General features: G+C 49.6%; 1 protein-coding gene across 2 annotated transcripts; it reads right to left on the reverse strand.

Annotated features, from left to right (window-relative positions):
* Positions 1-941: 941 nt before the first annotated feature.
* LOC138250192 (uncharacterized) lies at positions 942-4,020 on the reverse strand. Of its 2 annotated transcripts, none has more exons than XR_011194904.1 (2): positions 3,377-4,020; positions 942-1,294 (listed from the first exon to the last, which is right to left on the reverse strand). XR_011194904.1 is itself a non-coding variant. In XM_069204740.1 (2 exons), exons 1-2 carry the CDS (start codon positions 2,975-2,977, stop codon positions 1,183-1,185), a joined length of 1,269 nt encoding a protein of 422 aa, XP_069060841.1. In that variant the 5' UTR covers positions 2,978-3,266; the 3' UTR covers positions 942-1,182. The 2 variants fall into 2 exon arrangements, 1 of the variants encoding a protein (XP_069060841.1); XM_069204740.1 differs by lacking the exon at positions 3,377-4,020 and adding an exon at positions 1,821-3,266.
* Positions 4,021-20,167: the final 16,147 nt, after the last annotated feature.

The raw sequence follows: 20,167 nt of genomic DNA on the forward strand, positions 1-20,167 counted from the left end.
AAATATCAAATGCAATGTCTAGTGTCATGTCAAAGCCAATAGGCATCTAAGCTGAATACAAAATACAATGTCTTATATCATGTCAAAGCCCATAGGCAGCTGAGCTGAATACAAAATGCAATGTATAATATCATGTCAAAGCCAAAAGGCAGCGGAGCTGAATACAAAATGCAATGTCTAATATCATGTCAAAGCCAATAGGCAGTTAAGCTGAATATCATGTCAAAGCCAATAGGCAGTTAAGCTGAATATCATGTCAAAGCCAATAGGCAGTTAAGCTGAATACAAAATGCAATATATAATATCATGTCAAAGTCAATAGGCAGCGGAGCTGAATACAAAATGTAATATATGATATCATGTCAAAGCCAATAGGCAGAATATCTAATAGCATGTCAAAGTCAATAGGCAGCTAAATTGAATACATCATGTCAAAGTCAATAGGCATGCAATGTCAAAGCCAATAGGCGGCTAGACTGGATACAGCATGTCAAAGCCAATAGGCAGAATACAGAATGTAATGACTAATGCAATGTCAAAGCCCATAGGCGGCTAAACTGAATACAGAAAGCAATGGCTAATGCCATGTCAAAGCCAATAGGCACAATACAGAATGTAATGACTAATGCAATGTCAAAGCCCATAGGCGGCTAAACTGAACAAAACATACCATGTGCTACTGGTGAACATTGAGCAACTAATATGCGCAGTGGTGAAACACAAAGTCATTGGTCAAAACAAAACTCCATCAAATAGCAGGACATTCCGCCCTTTGACCAATGAATTTTTGTTTCACATATCTCATATTTCAAACAAACAAAAAAAACATTATCAGCAAATCAAATTTCAATGATCAAAGCAATCCCTGTAAAGCAATAGAAGTGAATTAACACATTGATCTCATAACCTTTCACATCAGATACATCTACATAGAAAAGACTGGGCAATTTTTTTTTTTTTTTTTTTTTTTTCTGAATGAGTCTCTAATTCAACAGTGTTAGCAATTTGATGTGGCATGAGTTCTGCTCATGTAAAGATGCACGGTCCACTTGAAAGGTTTTCTGGAAGGTAAGCAAAAGTCAGAGTTCCATACGAGAGGGAAAAAAAAAAAAAACACAGCAAACAAGTTGAACTTGAACTGAAGGCGCAGTTTGCGCAAAATGGATCCATGGTGCTGGCACTTTACTCAGCCCGGTTCAGGTTGGGGATTCGGTCCCTTCCCCGACCCCACACGCACACACCGGAAGGGGGACCACGCAGCACACTCAGGGACAGTGGCGAAACGTGGTAGGATCTGCAAAAGAAACAAGTATGACTTTTCTTGCAAATAACATTTTTCATTTAAACTGCACCCTTCCTCTTTCTTTCCCTGTTTTATAATCAGCAGGACGTTTTTGGGGCCCTTTGTTATATTCTCTGCAGGTTCTGGAGGGTCACTTGGGGCGTCAGCCAACACATCAGCACTGAGGTTTTTATCTGCTGCACCACAGCTTCCCTTTTCTTGCACTGTCAGAAGGGCTGGGGCAGACTCCTTCTTTACCAAACCTCCATTCACTGCATTTTTGCCAAGTTGGGCCATTCTGTCTCCAATTTGTATGAATGAATCAGATTCTTTTCTAGGTATCAGCATAATTTCGATTTTTCCTTGGTAATTTGCAGCAATCACTCTCCCTAAAACCTGATCAATTTGCCATTTCTGTTCTGGTAACTTTCCTCTCCCCAACTGCTCTGTGACTGCTTGCATGACAGATTGCTTTTGTGCATGCTGCACAGTTTTTATCAAATCTAGGGGAATGGGCATCTCTCTCATCTCTGCCCACCTGTAAGTGGCCTTTTCACATTTCTGGGGCACCCACATAGCCATCCCCACTAAGGCAGAATTCTGGGTGAACACTTCTCTCTCTGCATTTTTCTCATTAACATCTGCAAGGTAATTGAACCAGTTAGGTACAAGCCATGTGGCTAAAACATTATCAAAGAACCAAAAATCAGCATAAAAATGACACATCTCACGTAGCTCTTGCTTTAAAATCTGACACACATTATACAACGCTGTTCCTTCTACTGTGCCAGAAAGCAACATTTCAGTCAATGAATCATTAGTAAAACAAACATGCTTTTTATCTTCAGTGGACACGAATTCAAATGGTGCACACAATTTCATTGGTAATTCTTTTACCTGTGGTACTCTAGCCCTGTCTTGCAAGTACCAGATCCATTGTATGATTCTAGCTAGGGGCACTATTTTCTTTCCTTGTTCATGATTTAAATGTACATAAGTATTTCCTTCTTGCACTGCGCAGAAACCTAAAGTCTGCATTATTTCATTTGCCAAATCACAAGCGCGCAGCTGCATATTATTTTTCACAGTGACCATGTACAAAAGTGTTAGGATTTCTCTCAAATGAGAGCTATTCTTTTTCCAAAAATCAAACAAGCTAATGAAACTCGGGGTGTCTTGCTCTAAAATCCTTCGTTTTACTTGTGCATTTTGCAACGTAACTCGTAAATCACATTCTGGTCTCTCGTCCCTGTTATCAGTTAAGGAATGCACTTTGGCTGCCAAAAACCCTGGCTCACACGGAAACTCAATGCAGCTCGGAGCTGTCTTAACCCCCTCATTACTGGAATGGGACAAGAAAGATTCTTCAAAAACAGCCCTTTTATAACTTTCAGTCTTATTTTGAATTATTGTATCCTGGCTAATTTGCTCACGTAAATTCCTATTTTCTTGTTCCAACTTCCTACATTTCTCCTGCATTTCTCTGTAAGCAGATAAAGGTATCCAGACCTTTCTGTCATCATTACTTCCAAAACACACGTTTTCTACATATATACAACGGGAATTATTTCTCAAAACAACATCAGGCATTTTAGCTACACATGCATTTTCTTCTGTAATTCCCCAAACAGAAAACAATTCACAGTTTTTCTTAGCACCATCAGGCAGTTCATCAACACATGTATTCTCAGACATGGTCTGCCGTGCTACTGTGATTCTCCAAACAGAAAACAATTTCTGTAATTCTCCAAACAACAAAAAACAATTACACTTTTAAAGTGTGCACTTAGAAATCTACTAACTCGTCAAACCCTTTAATCACCTCTTAATGACCGACCCCACTTCTGGTACCAATTGTAGTGCTTTCCTCTTATTTAGTTTCTAAGCACTAACATAACACAACAGAAATGCACTTCTGAGGTCAAAGAAGACTTTTATTGTTATTTTATTCTTCCCCAACCACAATGTTTATGAATGAATGACGAATTAGTAGCTTTCAAGTCCGCGTTAATCAAACAAAATATATCAGTTTGCAATATACACAGCAGGTTATATTTATAAGATATTGAATGCAAAGCAAAACAAATACTTCACCGTGTAGGAACTATTTACAGCTACATCTTTCTAAGGTCTGCAAGCTGAGACCCCTGTCAGCCGCGAGAAAGAGTGTCATCTACCCACACGGGATGCTGGCAACTGGCGCCAAGCTCCAGCACGAGGTCCGGCAGATTCGAATCTGACTCTCTGCAGCCTGTTACATTCGTTACAAAGGTGTGCCCCCTCCTCTCAGACCTGGGAAACTGAGCAAGCCTTTTGGAGACTGGCCAGGTCTCCAAGACTACTCCTGTTCCCAAGCTCAAGGGAAGAGAAACGACGCCCATGTACTCTCTCTTATCAGGTCTAGTCTACTGTGAGAGCAAAACATCTTGGTTCTCTGGTGCAAAAACACAGCTTGGAAAAATACAGAACTCCACGTTAAAGGCAATGGGCAGCTAACCTAAATATCAAATGCAATGTCATGTTAAAGGCAATAGGCAGCTAACCTAAATATCAAATGCAATGTCTAGTGTCATGTCAAAGCCAATAGGCATCTAAGCTGAATACAAAATACAATGTCTTATATCATGTCAAAGCCCATAGGCAGCTGAGCTGAATACAAAATGCAATGTATAATATCATGTCAAAGCCAAAAGGCAGCGGAGCTGAATACAAAATGCAATGTCTAATATCATGTCAAAGCCAATAGGCAGTTAAACTGAATATCATGTCAAAGCCAATAGGCAGTTAAGCTGAATATCATGTCAAAGCCAATAGGCAGTTAAGCTGAATACAAAATGCAATATATAATATCATGTCAAAGTCAATAGGCAGCGGAGCTGAATACAAAATGTAATATATGATATCATGTCAAAGCCAATAGGCAGAATATCTAATAGCATGTCAAAGTCAATAGGCAGCTAAATTGAATACATCATGTCAAAGTCAATAGGCATGCAATGTCAAAGCCAATAGGCGGCTAGACTGGATACAGCATGTCAAAGCCAATAGGCAGAATACAGAATGTAATGACTAATGCAATGTCAAAGCCCATAGGCGGCTAAACTGAATACAGAAAGCAATGGCTAATGCCATGTCAAAGCCAATAGGCACAATACAGAATGTAATGACTAATGCAATGTCAAAGCCCATAGGCGGCTAAACTGAACAAAACATACCATGTGCTACTGGTGAACATTGAGCAACTAATATGCGCAGTGGTGAAACACAAAGTCATTGGTCAAAACAAAACTCCATCAAATAGCAGGACACCAATGACAATGAGGAGCAAGAAGTACTGGGCAATGAGTATGGAGAAGATAAGGACCAAGCTCAAAATTTACTCTCAGTAGCAGCAACGTAGCTGAAGTATCATATATTTAAAATCTTTTTTCACACATGAGTGAATGACTTTCACAATTTCACAAGATTATGAGTAAATTAATTTAATTACCTATGTAAAACAACACATATATACACTACCAGTGTGTAAGCAAGTTAACTCCATAGTCACACTAAACATTAGAACACTCACATCATGTCTGCTAGTACTTGCCACACAGAACACCAATGTAGCTGTGTGTGACGAACAGTGCCGTGTAACATCTGGTACACCTAAAATAGTATGCAAGGCAACTACCTTTACCAATAAGCTCACCATTGTGAAGCACAATGAACATGGTGTACCAATGTAGGTAATGTGCAATTAATGTGTATGTCTCTTGTGCAGTTAACAATTTGTATGGCCTCATACTTGTGGAAGAAAGTAAAGTCAAATAATAGTATGATGACTGAGAAGTGATCTACATAGTATGTGCATGGGAATACAAACTAATGCCTGCACTGTAACTATGCACCATACAAATATGCAACCACATACAAAGGATAAATATTAACCTTTGCCAGCGCAAGAGTGTTTAGTCAGTAACAATGTACCCACATTTATCCCACTCAGCTACGATGAGAGTGGAAAAAGCAGAGATGTCGCCTACCATGTTGGTGGTGCATTCAGATACTGGTGATGGCTACACTCCCATGACTACAGTCTTAGTGCGAATCTGAAAACACAGCACCAAGAATCTGAGAATGAAACAACCGCCTATTACAAATCACATATAGTTAGGTTCATCCACCCAAGGTGCCAGGCACTGATGCATTCCAAGATATATTGTTTCAGATGTAGCTGACAAGTCACAGGTGAACATCATGCCTTAATGCATACCCATCACCCAACTTCAAGTAATCACACATTTCAGACACATATTGTGATGGGTGCAATGGGAAACATATATATGATTGGACTACACCTGACTAGTTGTGGCTAGACGAGCTTCCTTCGTGATACACAAAATCAAGAGTAAGCCTGTGGGTAAAGAGAAGGAGCTGTTGCCATGTGAATGTGCAACACATCCTCCAAAACACAAGCCTATATTGTCGATGTGTGTGTAGTACAACATGTTATGCTGTGGGTTTCTGAAGACTCACTGTTAACCGTTGGTTTGCACATATCAACATGGGTCATAGATGCCTCCACACATAGATAGAAAATGTATGGAGGCAGTTTCTCAACTGCCTGCCAATTATACTGTAGAATGGTTGAAACACACAAGTTCTGGCACTACCTGACTGGGTATACTGCAACCACAAGGCATCCTAGGAAGACAAGTCATACAGATATGAGCCTAGGTACCACAGACAGATGACGCTGGTGTCACCTCTCTCTCGGCACATCTCATGGCACAAGCCTCTCAACAATATCCATGAGGCCATGCAAAGTTCAGTCGTGTGGATCATCCTGGACTCATAGCTATGGAGTAACTGAACGCACCCCAAAAGGCTCACAAGTGTTACTCAGTGTAATGGGTGTATTGCAGGTACCTTGTTGGTACATTAGTGCTGCACAACCCCCATGGATAATTTAAATGACTAATGTAAACATGTGGATGCCAAAATGTGGCCGTAGAAAAAGCCCTTGAATCGACCCAATCTGCTGTCAATTTGCATCAAAGTTCAGTCAATGCTTTCATGCACAAGAACCATCCATGACACAGTCCTATATGGTCAATGTGAGCCACATAATGGAGGACACATGGAAAAAGATTCATTAAGGTAACATCAATTGATACATCCTTGTTTAGGCTCTACTGGTGATGTCTGACATGTTTGGAACTGAGCCTGGTCCATGTGAGTCTCATTACCTGTCACAGTGTCCATCTACATGGGTATTGCATGCGAACACTCACTACTACGCACAATAGCACCACTTTGATACAGAGTATATTAATGATGTGATGAGCACTGCCTTGCATGTCAGAGGTCACGCAAAGGCATGGATGGTGGTCTACCATTGCACCATCAGCATGAGTGAAAATCATGTGCAACACAAATGAAGTGAACTGGACTAGTCAGCGCACCTACACATGCTACCCTATTTGAAAATGGCACCTTAAGTGCCACAGTATTCACAGCAAGTTCTGTGATGTATAAGTACTACAGGTGCACAATGGCCTTTTGCACACACTTTGTTGTCCCCCAAGGTCCCTAGACATGCCTGAAGGTGCTGCACATGCTTGTGCCAACTTCATGACAAAGCTGTTGCATAGGGACACTTACACTGGCTGTGGTATCTCCAGAGGGAACACCCTTTTGTGCTTTTGTGCAGGGGTGTATCAGCACATGCCAATATGAACCTCTCTCTAATTTGGACCGTATGCTGTATGGAGCATGTGGTGCTAGAGGCAAAGTCAATCTCAGGAGGTGCACCGGCGGTGTGTTCCTGATGTGAGTCCCTTGGAGGGGGGATGGGGCATATGGCCCCATCCATACATCTCTGTACATGTATGTCTAGGCTATCAAAACAATTGCCTTCAAGGGATACTATAAGCCCCGAACCCCCCAGGTGCCTGATAGCCTGCTGCCTGCAACTTGGGACACGGCACAGATTGGCAGAAGGCTGTGTTGTCTTAGATACAGGTATGCTGAGCCCATTCTAGGGCAAGTATGTGGCAATCCTGGGGGTATGTCAAGCAATGTAATAATGTAATAATATATTGTTGTCACATAGGGCAAGAATTCTAAGGTGTGCCGTTGCACAAACAGAGGGATTGTACCCTATGCTTAGTCTGATCTGAGTAATGCATGCACTTTCACATATGCACACTGTCAACACACACATTGTACACATAGAAAGACAGGAAGCAGGTAAACCCAACTAATCACAGGCAACACAGCCATCATTGTAACTGTGTACATGCATCCCACATTACAAGAGAACATAAAATCCCATATGTTCATCATTGCGCAACAAATAATGAGGCCTATGTGTGTTTTTTCAGCCATTGCATCAGCCAAAAATGAAACATCCCATTCGATGCGGCTGAATTACAGCATGCTACTTTGTCAGGCCTTATGTGAAATCCACGCATTGGCTTGAAGCATCAAAAAAATCGACACATCAGCTTTAAACGTGACTCATCTGCCCAGGAAGTGATGCAGTAGATCAGCCATGCGTCAAACCAGGAACTGTGAAGTTACTTTCAGTTTCTTTTTAACTCATAGTCCATTTGTCTATGCTCTGGAGAGGTTGTGTTGTGGTGTTGCTGGAGAGAGAGAAATGCTGGTGTTGGAGTTTGTTCTACAGTCTGCTGTCTCTGTTGTGTACCTCACATCTTCATTGTCCTTTGTATTTGTATGTTTTATTGTACTGAACTGTGTTTTGTTGGGTGAATGTCTTTGGGGTATTATATTTTTTAGGGGTAGTTGGAGGAAGTTTTTTTTTTTTTGGGTTGTGCAGAGTGTGTTTGAGGAGGGACGTGTTAGGGGAGGGAAGGGCAAAGAGCATGAATGCACAGGAGATTGGATGTTTTCTTTGGCTACCGACGTACTACTTGACCAACATACTGGCCATGGGAGGCAGAGTCATATGGGGTGCAAGGCCGAGGCACCAAAGCTACATTGGGAGACGGTTCACTTCCATAAGCAGCAGCTATTTGTAGTGCACAAACCAACAACTGAAGCTCACTGGGCAGACTTGATTGAGAGAGAAATTTACCTCATCGAGCACCTTGTAAATGAAGTTGGTAGAACTGTTGGTAAGTACACATGCTTTGTAAATCAATCTTTCGATCTCACTTGCATATAGATTTTTTGTGGTCTTAGGTCCTCATTTATTGCTAAGTTTTAATGCAGGGCAGGTCTGCAAGTCTTTTTAATGCACCTCCCTGCATCAAAGCGAAAGGGGAGGAATGCACTGTGTGGAATCAATACAGCGCATTCCTGTCCTTGTCCCAGGACTGGCACACAAATTGCTCCCTAGTGCAAATGCAGGCACCCTTGCGCCATGGTGCAAGGGCGCCTGGGTTGCAGGGATAATTGTGTCTGTGCAGGATGATGCACCTTCTTGCATATAAACAACCATTAATGGCACTTTCCTGTTCTATGTGTGATGTACAATGCAGCATACATAGAAATGGATTAAAAAAGGGGGAGAAATAATGTCATTTCTCCCCATTGTACCACTGCGACACCACCCCTGATGTGGTGTAGGAGTATGGCACATTCCCAGCCTTGTAAATATGGAAATGCATCAGTTTCCAGTGGATTCAATGGATGTTGTGTGGTAACACCGACAGCAAGCCCCATGGAACTCCCCTTTCACGTCGTGTCATGCGTGACAGGTTCCATATTTACAAGGCCATGAAAATCCAAGCAAGGTAGCTTGACATGGCCTTGTAAATATGGACCAGTACACTGCACCACTGGAATATCAAATCAATGATGCTCTGATGGTGCAGGGTGCTGGTAGAGCATGGTAAATGAGGCAAATAGTGTCAATGGGTCATATAGGTCAGCACACAAATGACATCACTCAACAAAACATATTTTTTAAATTTTAAAGACAAAACATGACACAGAGGCTTCAGAATACTGGGCTGTCATGCACCCACACTGAGCAGTGAGCCTAGGATACCTAGGGGCATATTTACGAGCCCCTGGCGCCACCTTAGCACCTAAAGCGGCATTAAAGTAGCTTTTCTGCCCCTCTATATTCACAAAGTGGCACAATGCATGCATTGCACCACTTTGTAAACCCTTGTGCCACATTATGCCTGCGCCAGGCATAATGTATGCAAGGGGGGAGTTCCAGAAGTAGGAGGCCCCAAGAAATGGCACAGTGAAATTTATAAGATTTCACTGCTCCGTTTTTGGCATACTTTTTAACGCCTGTTCAGAGCAGGTGTTAAAATTATCACAAGTAGAAGCATATGGGCCTCCTTCCACTTTGCTACACTAGCACCAAATTTGTGACCATAGTGTACCAAAGCGCCACAATAGTGTCAACACCTTTGACGGTATTGTACTAACTACCACCATGGTGCCTGTGTGGGGGTGCAGAAAAAGGAGAGCATGATAGCTGATACGTGACTTTTTCTTAAATATGAGCCATAGTGTCCACTTTCTGTTAGCACCACAGTGCACATATTAACAAATGTGCAGTGCGCAACCTGAGGAAGTGTGCAGCTTTTAATTTCATTTCCTGCCACCAGGACATTTGCTAACACATGCTGCCCTGGGGTATGTGTTTTTTCAGGAGCTGTCCTATTTTTTGACACGCCAGCTGATCATGTAAATGAGTCCTGTTGTATGTAGCTTTGTACATAGTTCTGACATATGGACTCTCATGCATCTAAACATATCTCATACATGTGTGTGTCCAAATTGCAAATATTGAGCTTTGGGGATGCTTAGGGCATGTATGTTTTATGTCTATGACTATGTAGCACTGTTACCAATGTCCATTAGATGAAGGAACAAGTATGGCTAAATTGTGATGTTTATCACATAGTCATGTACATGTGAAGAAAAGAGTAAGGCAGGGGTGTTGCTAGTCCTTGTTGAATGTGGTCAGTGAATTATTTAGATGCAGAATGCCATGAAACTCTGCTACCCTTGTGAAATATTGTGGTAATAAGTCATTTGAAATGGTTTGACAATGTGCCCACTGGATGTGTGTAGATGTCAGCCTGCCTTACCAATGTGTATCATTGAGGCACGTAAAATGAGCCACTTTAATTGTTACGACCAGAAGGGTTACATGGCTTATTGCAATTCATGTGCAGTTTTAAATATTTGACCACAATGTATGTGTTCTACAATCACAGTACAATGCCTCATGTTAATTCTTGTACGTGGACCTGAGCCTTACACCATTGGAGAGGTGGAGAGCTTCAGTGACCCCGATGCTACCAGTGATCATCATCCTGTCTATTTAATGGGTAGTGCAAGGGTGGTATGTGGTGTTGGATGCGTCATGCAATGACATGTCCAATGTGCATCTATTCCAAATAAAACTCCATATGTCACATATAAATTCAGACAGGAAGGTAGAAGTTGTGTTTTGGATGTGCAGTTGCCTCTGACTAATGTCAAGGAAGATATGATAGATATCTCTGAGGGGCCACGTTTTCTGGTATGAACATAGAACAATGACCACAGTGTCCTAATCTGTGAACATCCTATGCTGTTGTTGCTCAACATGGAATCTATGACCAAAGTGTATGGCTAGCCCACACAGGGGGTAGGATTCACAACACAGTAATGACAGTAGGACTGTATACCATGATTACAGGGTCACAACAAGCCTTGCGGGATGGCATCATGAAGTTTGCAAAATATGTTCCTGCTGTGTGCCACATGGCCCACACCAAAAATTATTTTCTTCAGGGACTGACGGACTTGTGACTAAGGCACTAAGGGGGTCATTCTGACCCTGGCGGTCAGTGTTAAAGCGGCAGTCAACCCGCCAACAGTCTGGCGGCCCAAAAAATGTAATTCTGACCCTGGCGGGAACCGCCAACACAGGCCGCCGCATTAACACTCAGACCGCCACGGCGGGACAAACAAACAGCGCGGCGGTCACCGCCAACAGGCAGGCGGCAGACAATGTACCGCCCACCCTATCACGACTCACCAATCCGCCACCTTTTCCGGGGCGGGAGCCCCGCCGATAAAAACACGGCGGAAACAGACATCTCCAATGGAAAACGCTTACCTCGACACACTCCACGTGGAATCGGAACAGCATGGAACCCGAACTCCACATCCTCCCGGCCATTGCCTTCCTGCTCTTCTTCCAGGATCACGAACCTCGGCGCAGACGACAACGGTGAGTACTGCACCTACGACACAGGGGAGGGGGGGAGGAGGAAAGGTTACGGGCACACACATACGCCACACACCCACCCCCACCCTCACCCCCGCCGAAATACCTACACACCTATGCAGATAAAAAAGTCAGAGTGACACCCCCAAACCCCCCCCAAAAAGCAAAGACAAAAGGCAATGAATGTCAAAGTAGAACTATATTATTGCAACAATAAAGTATAGCGACCTTAGCAACATATGAAGAAGCAATACACATCTAGAACCATATCCACACAAGTAGCAAAAGTCCGGCCCAGTTATTCAAAGTTCAAATGTCCGTGGGCCAATGTGCAGCAACACATGGGCAAAGCCCACACACGAGATCGAGTCCATTGGAGAGAACACTGCTGGGGAATCACAAAAATAAAAAACAGGAACCTCAGGGGGAAGGGAAGGGGGGGCACCTCAGCCACATGAGTCCACGACGCCAGATCCACGAAGGCCCTCCATGCCCACTGTGCCATCCTGGGGAGTGCAAAGCCACAGTCTCACAAGTCTCTACAGTGGGTGGATTTCCCACTGTGCCATCCTGGGGAGTGCAAAGCCACAGTCTCACAAGTCTCTACAGTGGGTGGATTGCCCACTGTCACATCCTGGGGAGGTCAAAGCCACAGTCCATCAGGTGGATTACAGAGACCACTGGTCATGGAGGAGGCACGGTGGGCAGAGTGCGCCGTGAAGGCCTGCCCGACACAGAACCGGGACTGCCAATGGGCCAGCGGTGCTTGACAGGAAGGGCCCAGCGGAGCGGTGCTTGACAGGAAGGGCCCAGCGGAGCGGTGCTTGACAGGAAGAGCCCAGCGGAGCGGTGCTTGAGACGGCGGTGCCCAACGGAGCGGTGCTTGACAGGAAGGGCCCAGCGGAGCGGTGCTTGACAGGAAGGGCCCAGTGGAGTGGTGCTTGACAGGAAGAGCCCAGCGGAGCGGTGCTTGACAGGAAGGGCCCAGCGGAGCGAGGCTTGACAGGAAGAGCCCAGCGGAGCGGTGCTTGAGACGGCGGTGCCCAGCGGAGCGGTGCTTGACAGGAAGGGCCCAGCGGAGCGGTGCTTGACAGGAAGGGCCCAGCGGAGCGGTACTTGACAGGAAGAGCCCAGCGGAGCGGTGCTTGAGACGGCGGTGCCCAGCGGAGCGGTGCTTGACAGGAAGGGCCCAGCGGAGCGGTGCTTGACAGGAAGGGCCCAGCGGAGCGGTGCTTGACAGGAAGAGCCCAGCGGAGCGGTGCTTGAGACGGCGGTGCCCAGCGGAGCGGTGCTTGACAGGAAGGGCCCAGCGGAGCGGTGCTTGACAGGAAGGGCCCAGCGGAGCGGTGCTTGACAGGAAGAGCCCAGCGGAGCGGTGCTTGAGACGGCGGTGCCCAGCGGAGCGGTGCTTGACAGGAAGGGCCCAGCGGAGCGGTGCTTGAGACGGCGGTGCCCAGAGGAGCGGTGCTTGACAGGAAGGGCCCAGCGGAACGGTGCTTGACAGGAAGAGCCCAGCGGAGCAGTGCTTGACAGGAAGAGCCCAGCGGAGCGGTGCTTGACAGGAAGGGCCCAGCGGAGCGGTGCTTGACAGGAAGAGCCCAGCGGAGCGGTGCTTGAGACGGCGGTGCCCAGCGGAGCGGTGCTTGACAGGAAGGGCCCAGCGGAGCGGTCCTTGACAGGAAGGGCCCAGCGGAGCGGTGCTTGACAGGAAGAGCCCAGCGGAGCGGTGCTTGAGACGGCGGTGCCCAGTGGAGCGGTGCTTGACAGGAAGGGCCCAGCGGAGCCGTGCTTGACAGGAAGGGCCCAGCGGAGCCGTGCTTGAGATGGCGGTGCCCAGCGGAGCGGTGCTTGACAGGAAGGGCCCAGCGGAGCGGTGCTTGACAGGAAGGGCCCAGCGGAGCGGTGCTTGACAGGAAGAGCCCAGTGGAGCGGTGCTTGACAGGAAGGGCCCAGCGGAGCGGTGCTTGACAGGAAGGGCCCAGCGGAGCGGTGCTTGAGACGGCGGGGCCCAGCGGAGCGGTGCTTGAGACGGCGGGGCCCTGGTCAGCGGTGCCTGTCTTGTGTTTCCAGTGAACCACACCTGCCCAATACTTGCTGCTCAGTCTGCATCGGACCTTTCCTTTGCAGGGCCCTCCTGTGATGGAGTCCTGGGGCCCTGGGTCTCCTCCGATACCCCCGGAATGGGGCTGGTGGGGCCCTCATGGCCAGGTCGGCTGCTCCCTGCCTTTTGCTCCTTGCTGCCCTTGCCCTCCTTGGCAGACTGTCTGTGGCCCTTGGCTCCCTTACCCGATGTGGCAGGTGACGGTGCAAGGCTCCCCTCCTTGGGGGCAGGCGTATCAGGCCTGTCGCGCCTGCCCTTCACTTTTTTGCTCCTCTTCCCGGGGGGGGGGGGGCTGGCGGTGCCTTTGCTGCTGGACGATGTCCCAGCCCAAGGAAAGGGCGGACTCCAAAAACCAGGCACGACGTTCTTGGGAGTTGCTGGGCTGGTGGTGGCTGAGGTGTTTGTGGAACTCTTACGGGATTGAGGGGGTGGGTCAGGTGAGGAAAAGAGGTCAATTTTAGAGAGGAAAAATTTATTTGGAGCTATGGGAAGGGTAGCTGGAGTGGGTATGGGAGTGGAGGAAGAGGATGTGGTTGTAGGAGAGTCAAGTGTGCTGTCTTTGGGTGCAGGTGCTTGGGCAGGAGGCTGACGTGAGGTGGATGGCTGTTGTTTGGGTGTCTGCCTGCGTTTGTGTGTTTGGGAAGCGGGGGTGACAGACACACTGGGAGAGGACACAGGGAATGTGTACATGGCAGTGGGGGTGGTGACTGCACGTGTGCGGACTGGTCTGGAGGGTGTGCTGGTGATGGGTGCAATGGCTGATGGTGGTGTGCTTGCAGGTGTGTGTGGAGACGTCACAGGGAGGGAGGAGGGAGCCGAGGAGGTGGGGGACACAGAGGAGGTAGTGACTGTTGGCATGTCTGCATCTGGATGTTGCTTGGGTGAATGCTTGTGTGTCCTGTGGTGCTTATGTCTGGATGAGCTGCCCTTGGGTGTTGAGGTGTGTGCAGGCTGGTCTGTAGGTGTGGATGGGATAGGCAGAGGAACAGGGGAGTGGGACTGGGTGGAGGGAGTCAGAAGAGGGAGGCTGGAGACAGGGACAATGGCTGCCGTCAGTGCTGAGGCCAGAGCGTTGAACGATCGTTGATGGGCAGCCTGACCCGAATGAAGGCCTTCCAGGTATGCATTGCTTTGATGCACCTCCCTCTCCACACCCTGGATGGCATTCAAAAGGGTAGACTGCCCAACAATGATGGTCCTCAGGAGGTCAATGACCTCCTCACTGAGGGCAGCAGGGGTGACTGGGGCAGGGCCTGAGGTGCCTGGGGCGAAGGAGATGGCCGGCTTCCTGGCCTTGCGGGCACGGCCCAAAGGCCGAGGGGCTGCTGGGAGGGCGGAGCTGGTGCACTGGGTGGCGGCTGTACCTGTAGGATCGGTGGGCACGGATGTTGCCGCCACCGCAAGGGAGCTCCCTTCCGAGGACGTGTCGGTGTCGCTGACGTCTCCACGGGTCCCCGTGGTGGAGCCCCCCTCGCCCTCCGTCTCACTGGTCATGTCGGAGTACGTTGCATGGCCCTCCGGGGCCATGTGAGATGCAGCTCCCTCTTGCGCCGATGCCACTTCTCCTCCGCCTGATGATGCTAATGCACACATTCACAGAAAAATAAAGAAAAGTGGGGGGGTGGAAAACATAAAGACAAGTTGAGTCCATGCATTGGGGACACCGTTGGCAGAGAGGACAGACACAGAAGCCCCCTGCACTACGCTGCACACTTGGGGTACACTACTCATTCACTGGGACATGCCCTACAAGCCTATGGGCGACAACTGTCCACACAGTATACACTGGTCCATGAATCGCGTTACTAGGCACCCTTCAGAGGTGGGGGGCGGGGGCACAGGACCATACCTCACGGGCGGGCCTATCCTACAGAAATCGCCCTGGCCTAGGGATACCCACAGCCCTCCTCCCCCACCCAGGCACCTCCACTGCGCGCAAAATAGCAGAATGTGCTGGTACTCACCCCCTTGTGTCTGCTGTGATGTCCTCAAGCGCCCATCTAAATCGGGGTAGGCCACCGCCAGGATCCGGGACATCAGGGGTGTCAAGGTACGACTGGCACCCCTCCTAGGTTGGGAGGCCATCCCCAGCAGAGCCTCCGCGGTCTTCCTGCTCCCGCGGCGGATGTCCTCCCACCTCTTGCGGCAGTGGGTGCCCCTTCTGTTGTGGACCCCCAGGGCCCAGACGTCCTTGGCGATGGCACGCCAAATGTCAATCTTCTGATGGGCGCTGACCTATGTGACATGTACAGGGGGGGAAGAGAAACATCATCACTTTTCTGCATTCTCGATGTGAGTGGCCCCCCTCCCCAACCTTGCCATGTGGCACATGCTCTCATCTGTCGTGCCATGCATTCGTCATTCGCTGCCCTCCCCTCCATCGTACATCCTCCCCACTCAACCCAGGCATTGGGCACTATGCATTGCCCCCTGTGTACTCACCTGTTGGTCTTGAGGCCCATAGAGTAGCGCATACTGGGGGAGGACCCCGTCCACGAGCTTCTCCAACTCCTCGGAACTGAAGGCGGGGGCCCTTTCCCCAGTCGCAGCAGCCATTGTCACTTCCAGACCGAGGTCACAGCAGCACTTGCAGTATAGGTCCTCTCCTGTGGATGCTCAGGTCTCGTGTGATCAAGCAGATAGAAAATGGCGGTTATGGCCGCGGCGGTGCGTACCGCGGCGGTGCGTACCGCGACCGCCGGCGCTCACCGCCATTGGCTCCTGAAACCCATAGGGTTCAATGTTGTCCAATGTGCCTTTGCGCCGCGGCCTGCGACCGCCTACCGCCACGGTGTGCCACGCTTGCGCGATGACCTCACTTCACATTGTCACACTTCACAGGTCAGGCATCCGCCATTTCAAGGGCCCACATGGCTTAATTCCTACTGCGTCACACATGGCTAGGCCTTGCACCGACAATCACACTAGCCATTCAATCCCGAGAGATTCGTGTACTGTGCATGCTGTGGGCACTTACCTGTGGGTTGCTTGACTCTGTGCTCCATGTTGTCCTTCCTAGGCATCGTCCGCTGGGACTTGCGAGGAGACGGAGGAATCTTCCCGTGTACAGACCGCTGGTGGACCTGTCGACAATGGAAGAAAGACACGTCATACTCACCTACAGACTCAACCGTGCCACTATACAGGAACTGTGTGCCCAGCTAGAGCCAGACCTGATGTCACCCATCCGCCAACCCACAGGGATTCCGCCTCTAGTGCAGGTGCTGTCAGTACTGCATTTTTTGGCCAGTGGATCATTTCAAACTACCGTGGCCATTTCATCTGGGATGTCTCAGCCTATGTTTTCAAAGGTGTTGTCCAGAGTGTTGTCTGCCCTGATGAAATACATGCGGAGCTACATCATTTTCCCTGAGGTGGGTGACTTGCCTACAGTGAAGGGTGATTTCTATGCCCTTGGACACATTCCCAATATCATTGGTGGCATTGATGGTACCCATGTGGCCTTGGTTCCCCCAAAAGACGATGAGCAGGTGTACAGGAACCGAAAGAATTATCATTCGATGAATGTCCAGGTGGTCTGTTTGGCTGACCAGTACATCTCCCATTTAAATGCCAAGTTCCCAGGGTCAGTGCATGACGCGTACATCATGCGAAATAGCAGCATCCCTTATAAGATCTCCAGAAAAGACCGCACCAACCAAGTAGGAGGAGGTGTCGCCATCATCTTCAAAGACTCCATCAGCGTCACCACCTCCACCGAAGACCCCCCCTCGCCGCTGAACACCTGCATTTTCAGATTCGCACCGACCCAAGGACCACCCTCAGAGGATCCCTCGTCTACCGTCCTCCCGGACCTCGCGCCTCTTTCAGCGACGCCATCGCCGACTTCATCTCCCCGCACGCCCTCGCCTCACCGGACTACATCCTCCTAGGCGACCTCAACTTCCATCTGGAACAAAACAACGACCCCAACACCACCACCCTGCTCGACAACCTCGCCAACCTCGGCCTCAAACAACTGGTGAACACCGCCACCCACATCGCCGGACACACGCTCGACCCTATCTTCTCCGCCAGCAAACACGTCTTCTTCAGCCACACCTCTGCCCTACACTGGACCGACCACAGCTGCGTCCACTTCACATTCCGACGCGAGACCTCCCACCTCCGCACTCAACCCATCCCTCATCGACAGTGGAACAAGATCCCTGAAGAGCAACTCTTCTCCGCTCTCGCCGCCAACCAACCCACCCTCACCAACGACGCAGCTCTCAACCTCACAAACTGGATCTCCAACTGCGCTGACAACCTTGCTCCCCTCAAACGCACGCATCGACAGACCAACACCAAAAAACCTCTCTGGTTCTCTGACACCCTCAAAGAATCAAAGAAAACTTGTCGTGCCCTTGAGAAGGCCTGGCGCAAGGACCACACCGCTGACAACATGACCGCCCTCAAGAACGCTACACGCGAACACCACCACCTGATCCGCACTGCCAAAAGGAACTTTTTCACCGACAGACTAGACAAAAACAGCCACAACAGCAGAGAACTCTTCAGCATCGTCAAAGAGTTCTCCAACCCCAGCGCCAGCGCCAACGCCGTCACGCCCTCACAGGATTTGTGCGAATCCCTCGCCACTTTCTTCCATCGCAAGATCAGCGACCTCCACGACAGCTTCGGACACCAGACCCAACCATACACCACTGAACCCGCTTCCCCGGACAACACCCTCAACAACTGGTCCCACATCAACACAGAAGAAACCAAATCCATCATGAACTCTATCCACTCCGGCGCCCCTTCGGACCCCTGCCCGCACTTCATCTTTAACAAAGCCGACGACATCATCGCCCCGCACCTCCAGACCGTCATCAACTCTTCTTTTTCTTCTGCTACCTTCCCCGAATGCTGGAAGCACGCTGAAGTCAACGCCCTACTAAAGAAACCTACGGCTGACCCAAGCGACCTGAAAAACTTCCGCCCCATCTCTCTTCTACCTTTCCCAGCCAAGGTAATAGAAAAGACCGTCAACAAACAGCTGACCACCTTCCTGGAAGACAACAACCTGCTCGACCCTTCACAAACCGGATTCCGAACCAACCACAGCACGGAAACCGCCCTCATCTCAGTCACAGACGACATCAGAACCCTGATGGACAACGGTGAAACAGTCGCCCTCATTCTCCTCGACCTCTCGGCTGCCTTTGACACCGTCTGTCACCGCACCCTAATCACCCGCCTACGCTCCACCGGGATCCAAGGCCAGGCCCTGGACTGGATCGCCTCCTTCCTCGCTAACCGCTCCCAAAGAGTTTACCTCCCTCCGTTTCGCTCAGAACCCACCAAGATCATCTGCGGCGTACCTCAAGGCTCATCGCTCAGCCCGACACTCTTCAATGTCTACATGAGCCCCCTCGCCGACATCGTACGCAAGCACGACATCATCATCACCTCCTACACCGACGACACCCAACTTGTACTCTCCCTCACCAAGGACCCCGCCAGCGCCAAGACCAACCTACAAGAGGGTATGAAGGACGTCGCAGATTGGATGAGGCTCAGCCGCCTAAAGCTGAACTCTGAAAAAACGGAAGTCCTCATCCTCGGCAACACCCCGTCCGCCTGGGACGACTCCTGGTGGCCCACGGCCCTCGGCACCGCACCGACCCCCGCAGACCACGCCCGCAACCTCGGCTTCATCTTGGACCCTCTTCTCACCATGACCGAGCAAGTCAACGCCGTGTCCTCCGCCTGCTTCCTCACTCTCCGCATGCTCCGTAAGATCTTCCGCTGGATCCCCGCCGACACCAGAAAAACCGTGACCCAGGCCCTCGTCACGAGCCGCCTGGACTACGGCAACACCCTCTACGCCGGGACCACAGCCAAACTCCAAAACCGCCTGCAACGCATCCAAAACGCCTCGGCCCGCCTCATCCTCGACGTACCCCGCAACAGCCACATCTCCGCACACCTGAGACACCTGCATTGGCTCCCAGTCAGCAAAAGGATCACCTTCCGTCTTCTCACCCACGCACACAAAGCCCTCCACAACAAGGGACCGGAATACCTCAACAGACGCCTCAGCTTCTACGTCCCCACCCGCCCCCTCCGCTCCTCGCACTTGCTGCCGTCCCTCGCACCCGCCGCTCCACGGCGGGTGGGAGATCTTTCTCCTTCCTGGCGGCCAAGACCTGGAACTCCCTCCCCACGAGCCTCAGGACCACCCAGGACCACTCCGCTTTTTCTGGAGACTCCTAAAGACTTGGCTGTTCGAGCAGCGATAACCCCCCCTTTCCCCCCTAGCGCCTTGAGACCCGCACGGGTGAGTAGCGCGCTTTATAAATGTTAATGATTTGATTTGATTTGATTTGATTTATGTGATGGAACAGCTACAGAGACACTGTGTGTGGCTAATTGGTGACTCTGGTTACCCAAACCTGCCTTGGCTATTGACCCCAGTGAGGAATCCCAGGACCAGGGCAGAGGAACGGTACAATGAGGCCCATGGGCGTACCAGGAGGGTGATTGAGCGGACCTTCGGCCTCCTGAAGGCCAGGTTTAGGTGCCTGCATATGACTGGTGGATCCCTAACGTACTCACCAAGGAAGGTGTGTCATATCAT

Source organism: Pleurodeles waltl, chromosome 8 (assembly GCF_031143425.1).
Source record: "Pleurodeles waltl isolate 20211129_DDA chromosome 8, aPleWal1.hap1.20221129, whole genome shotgun sequence".
In the NCBI taxonomy this organism is placed as follows: Eukaryota; Metazoa; Chordata; class Amphibia; order Caudata; family Salamandridae; genus Pleurodeles; species Pleurodeles waltl.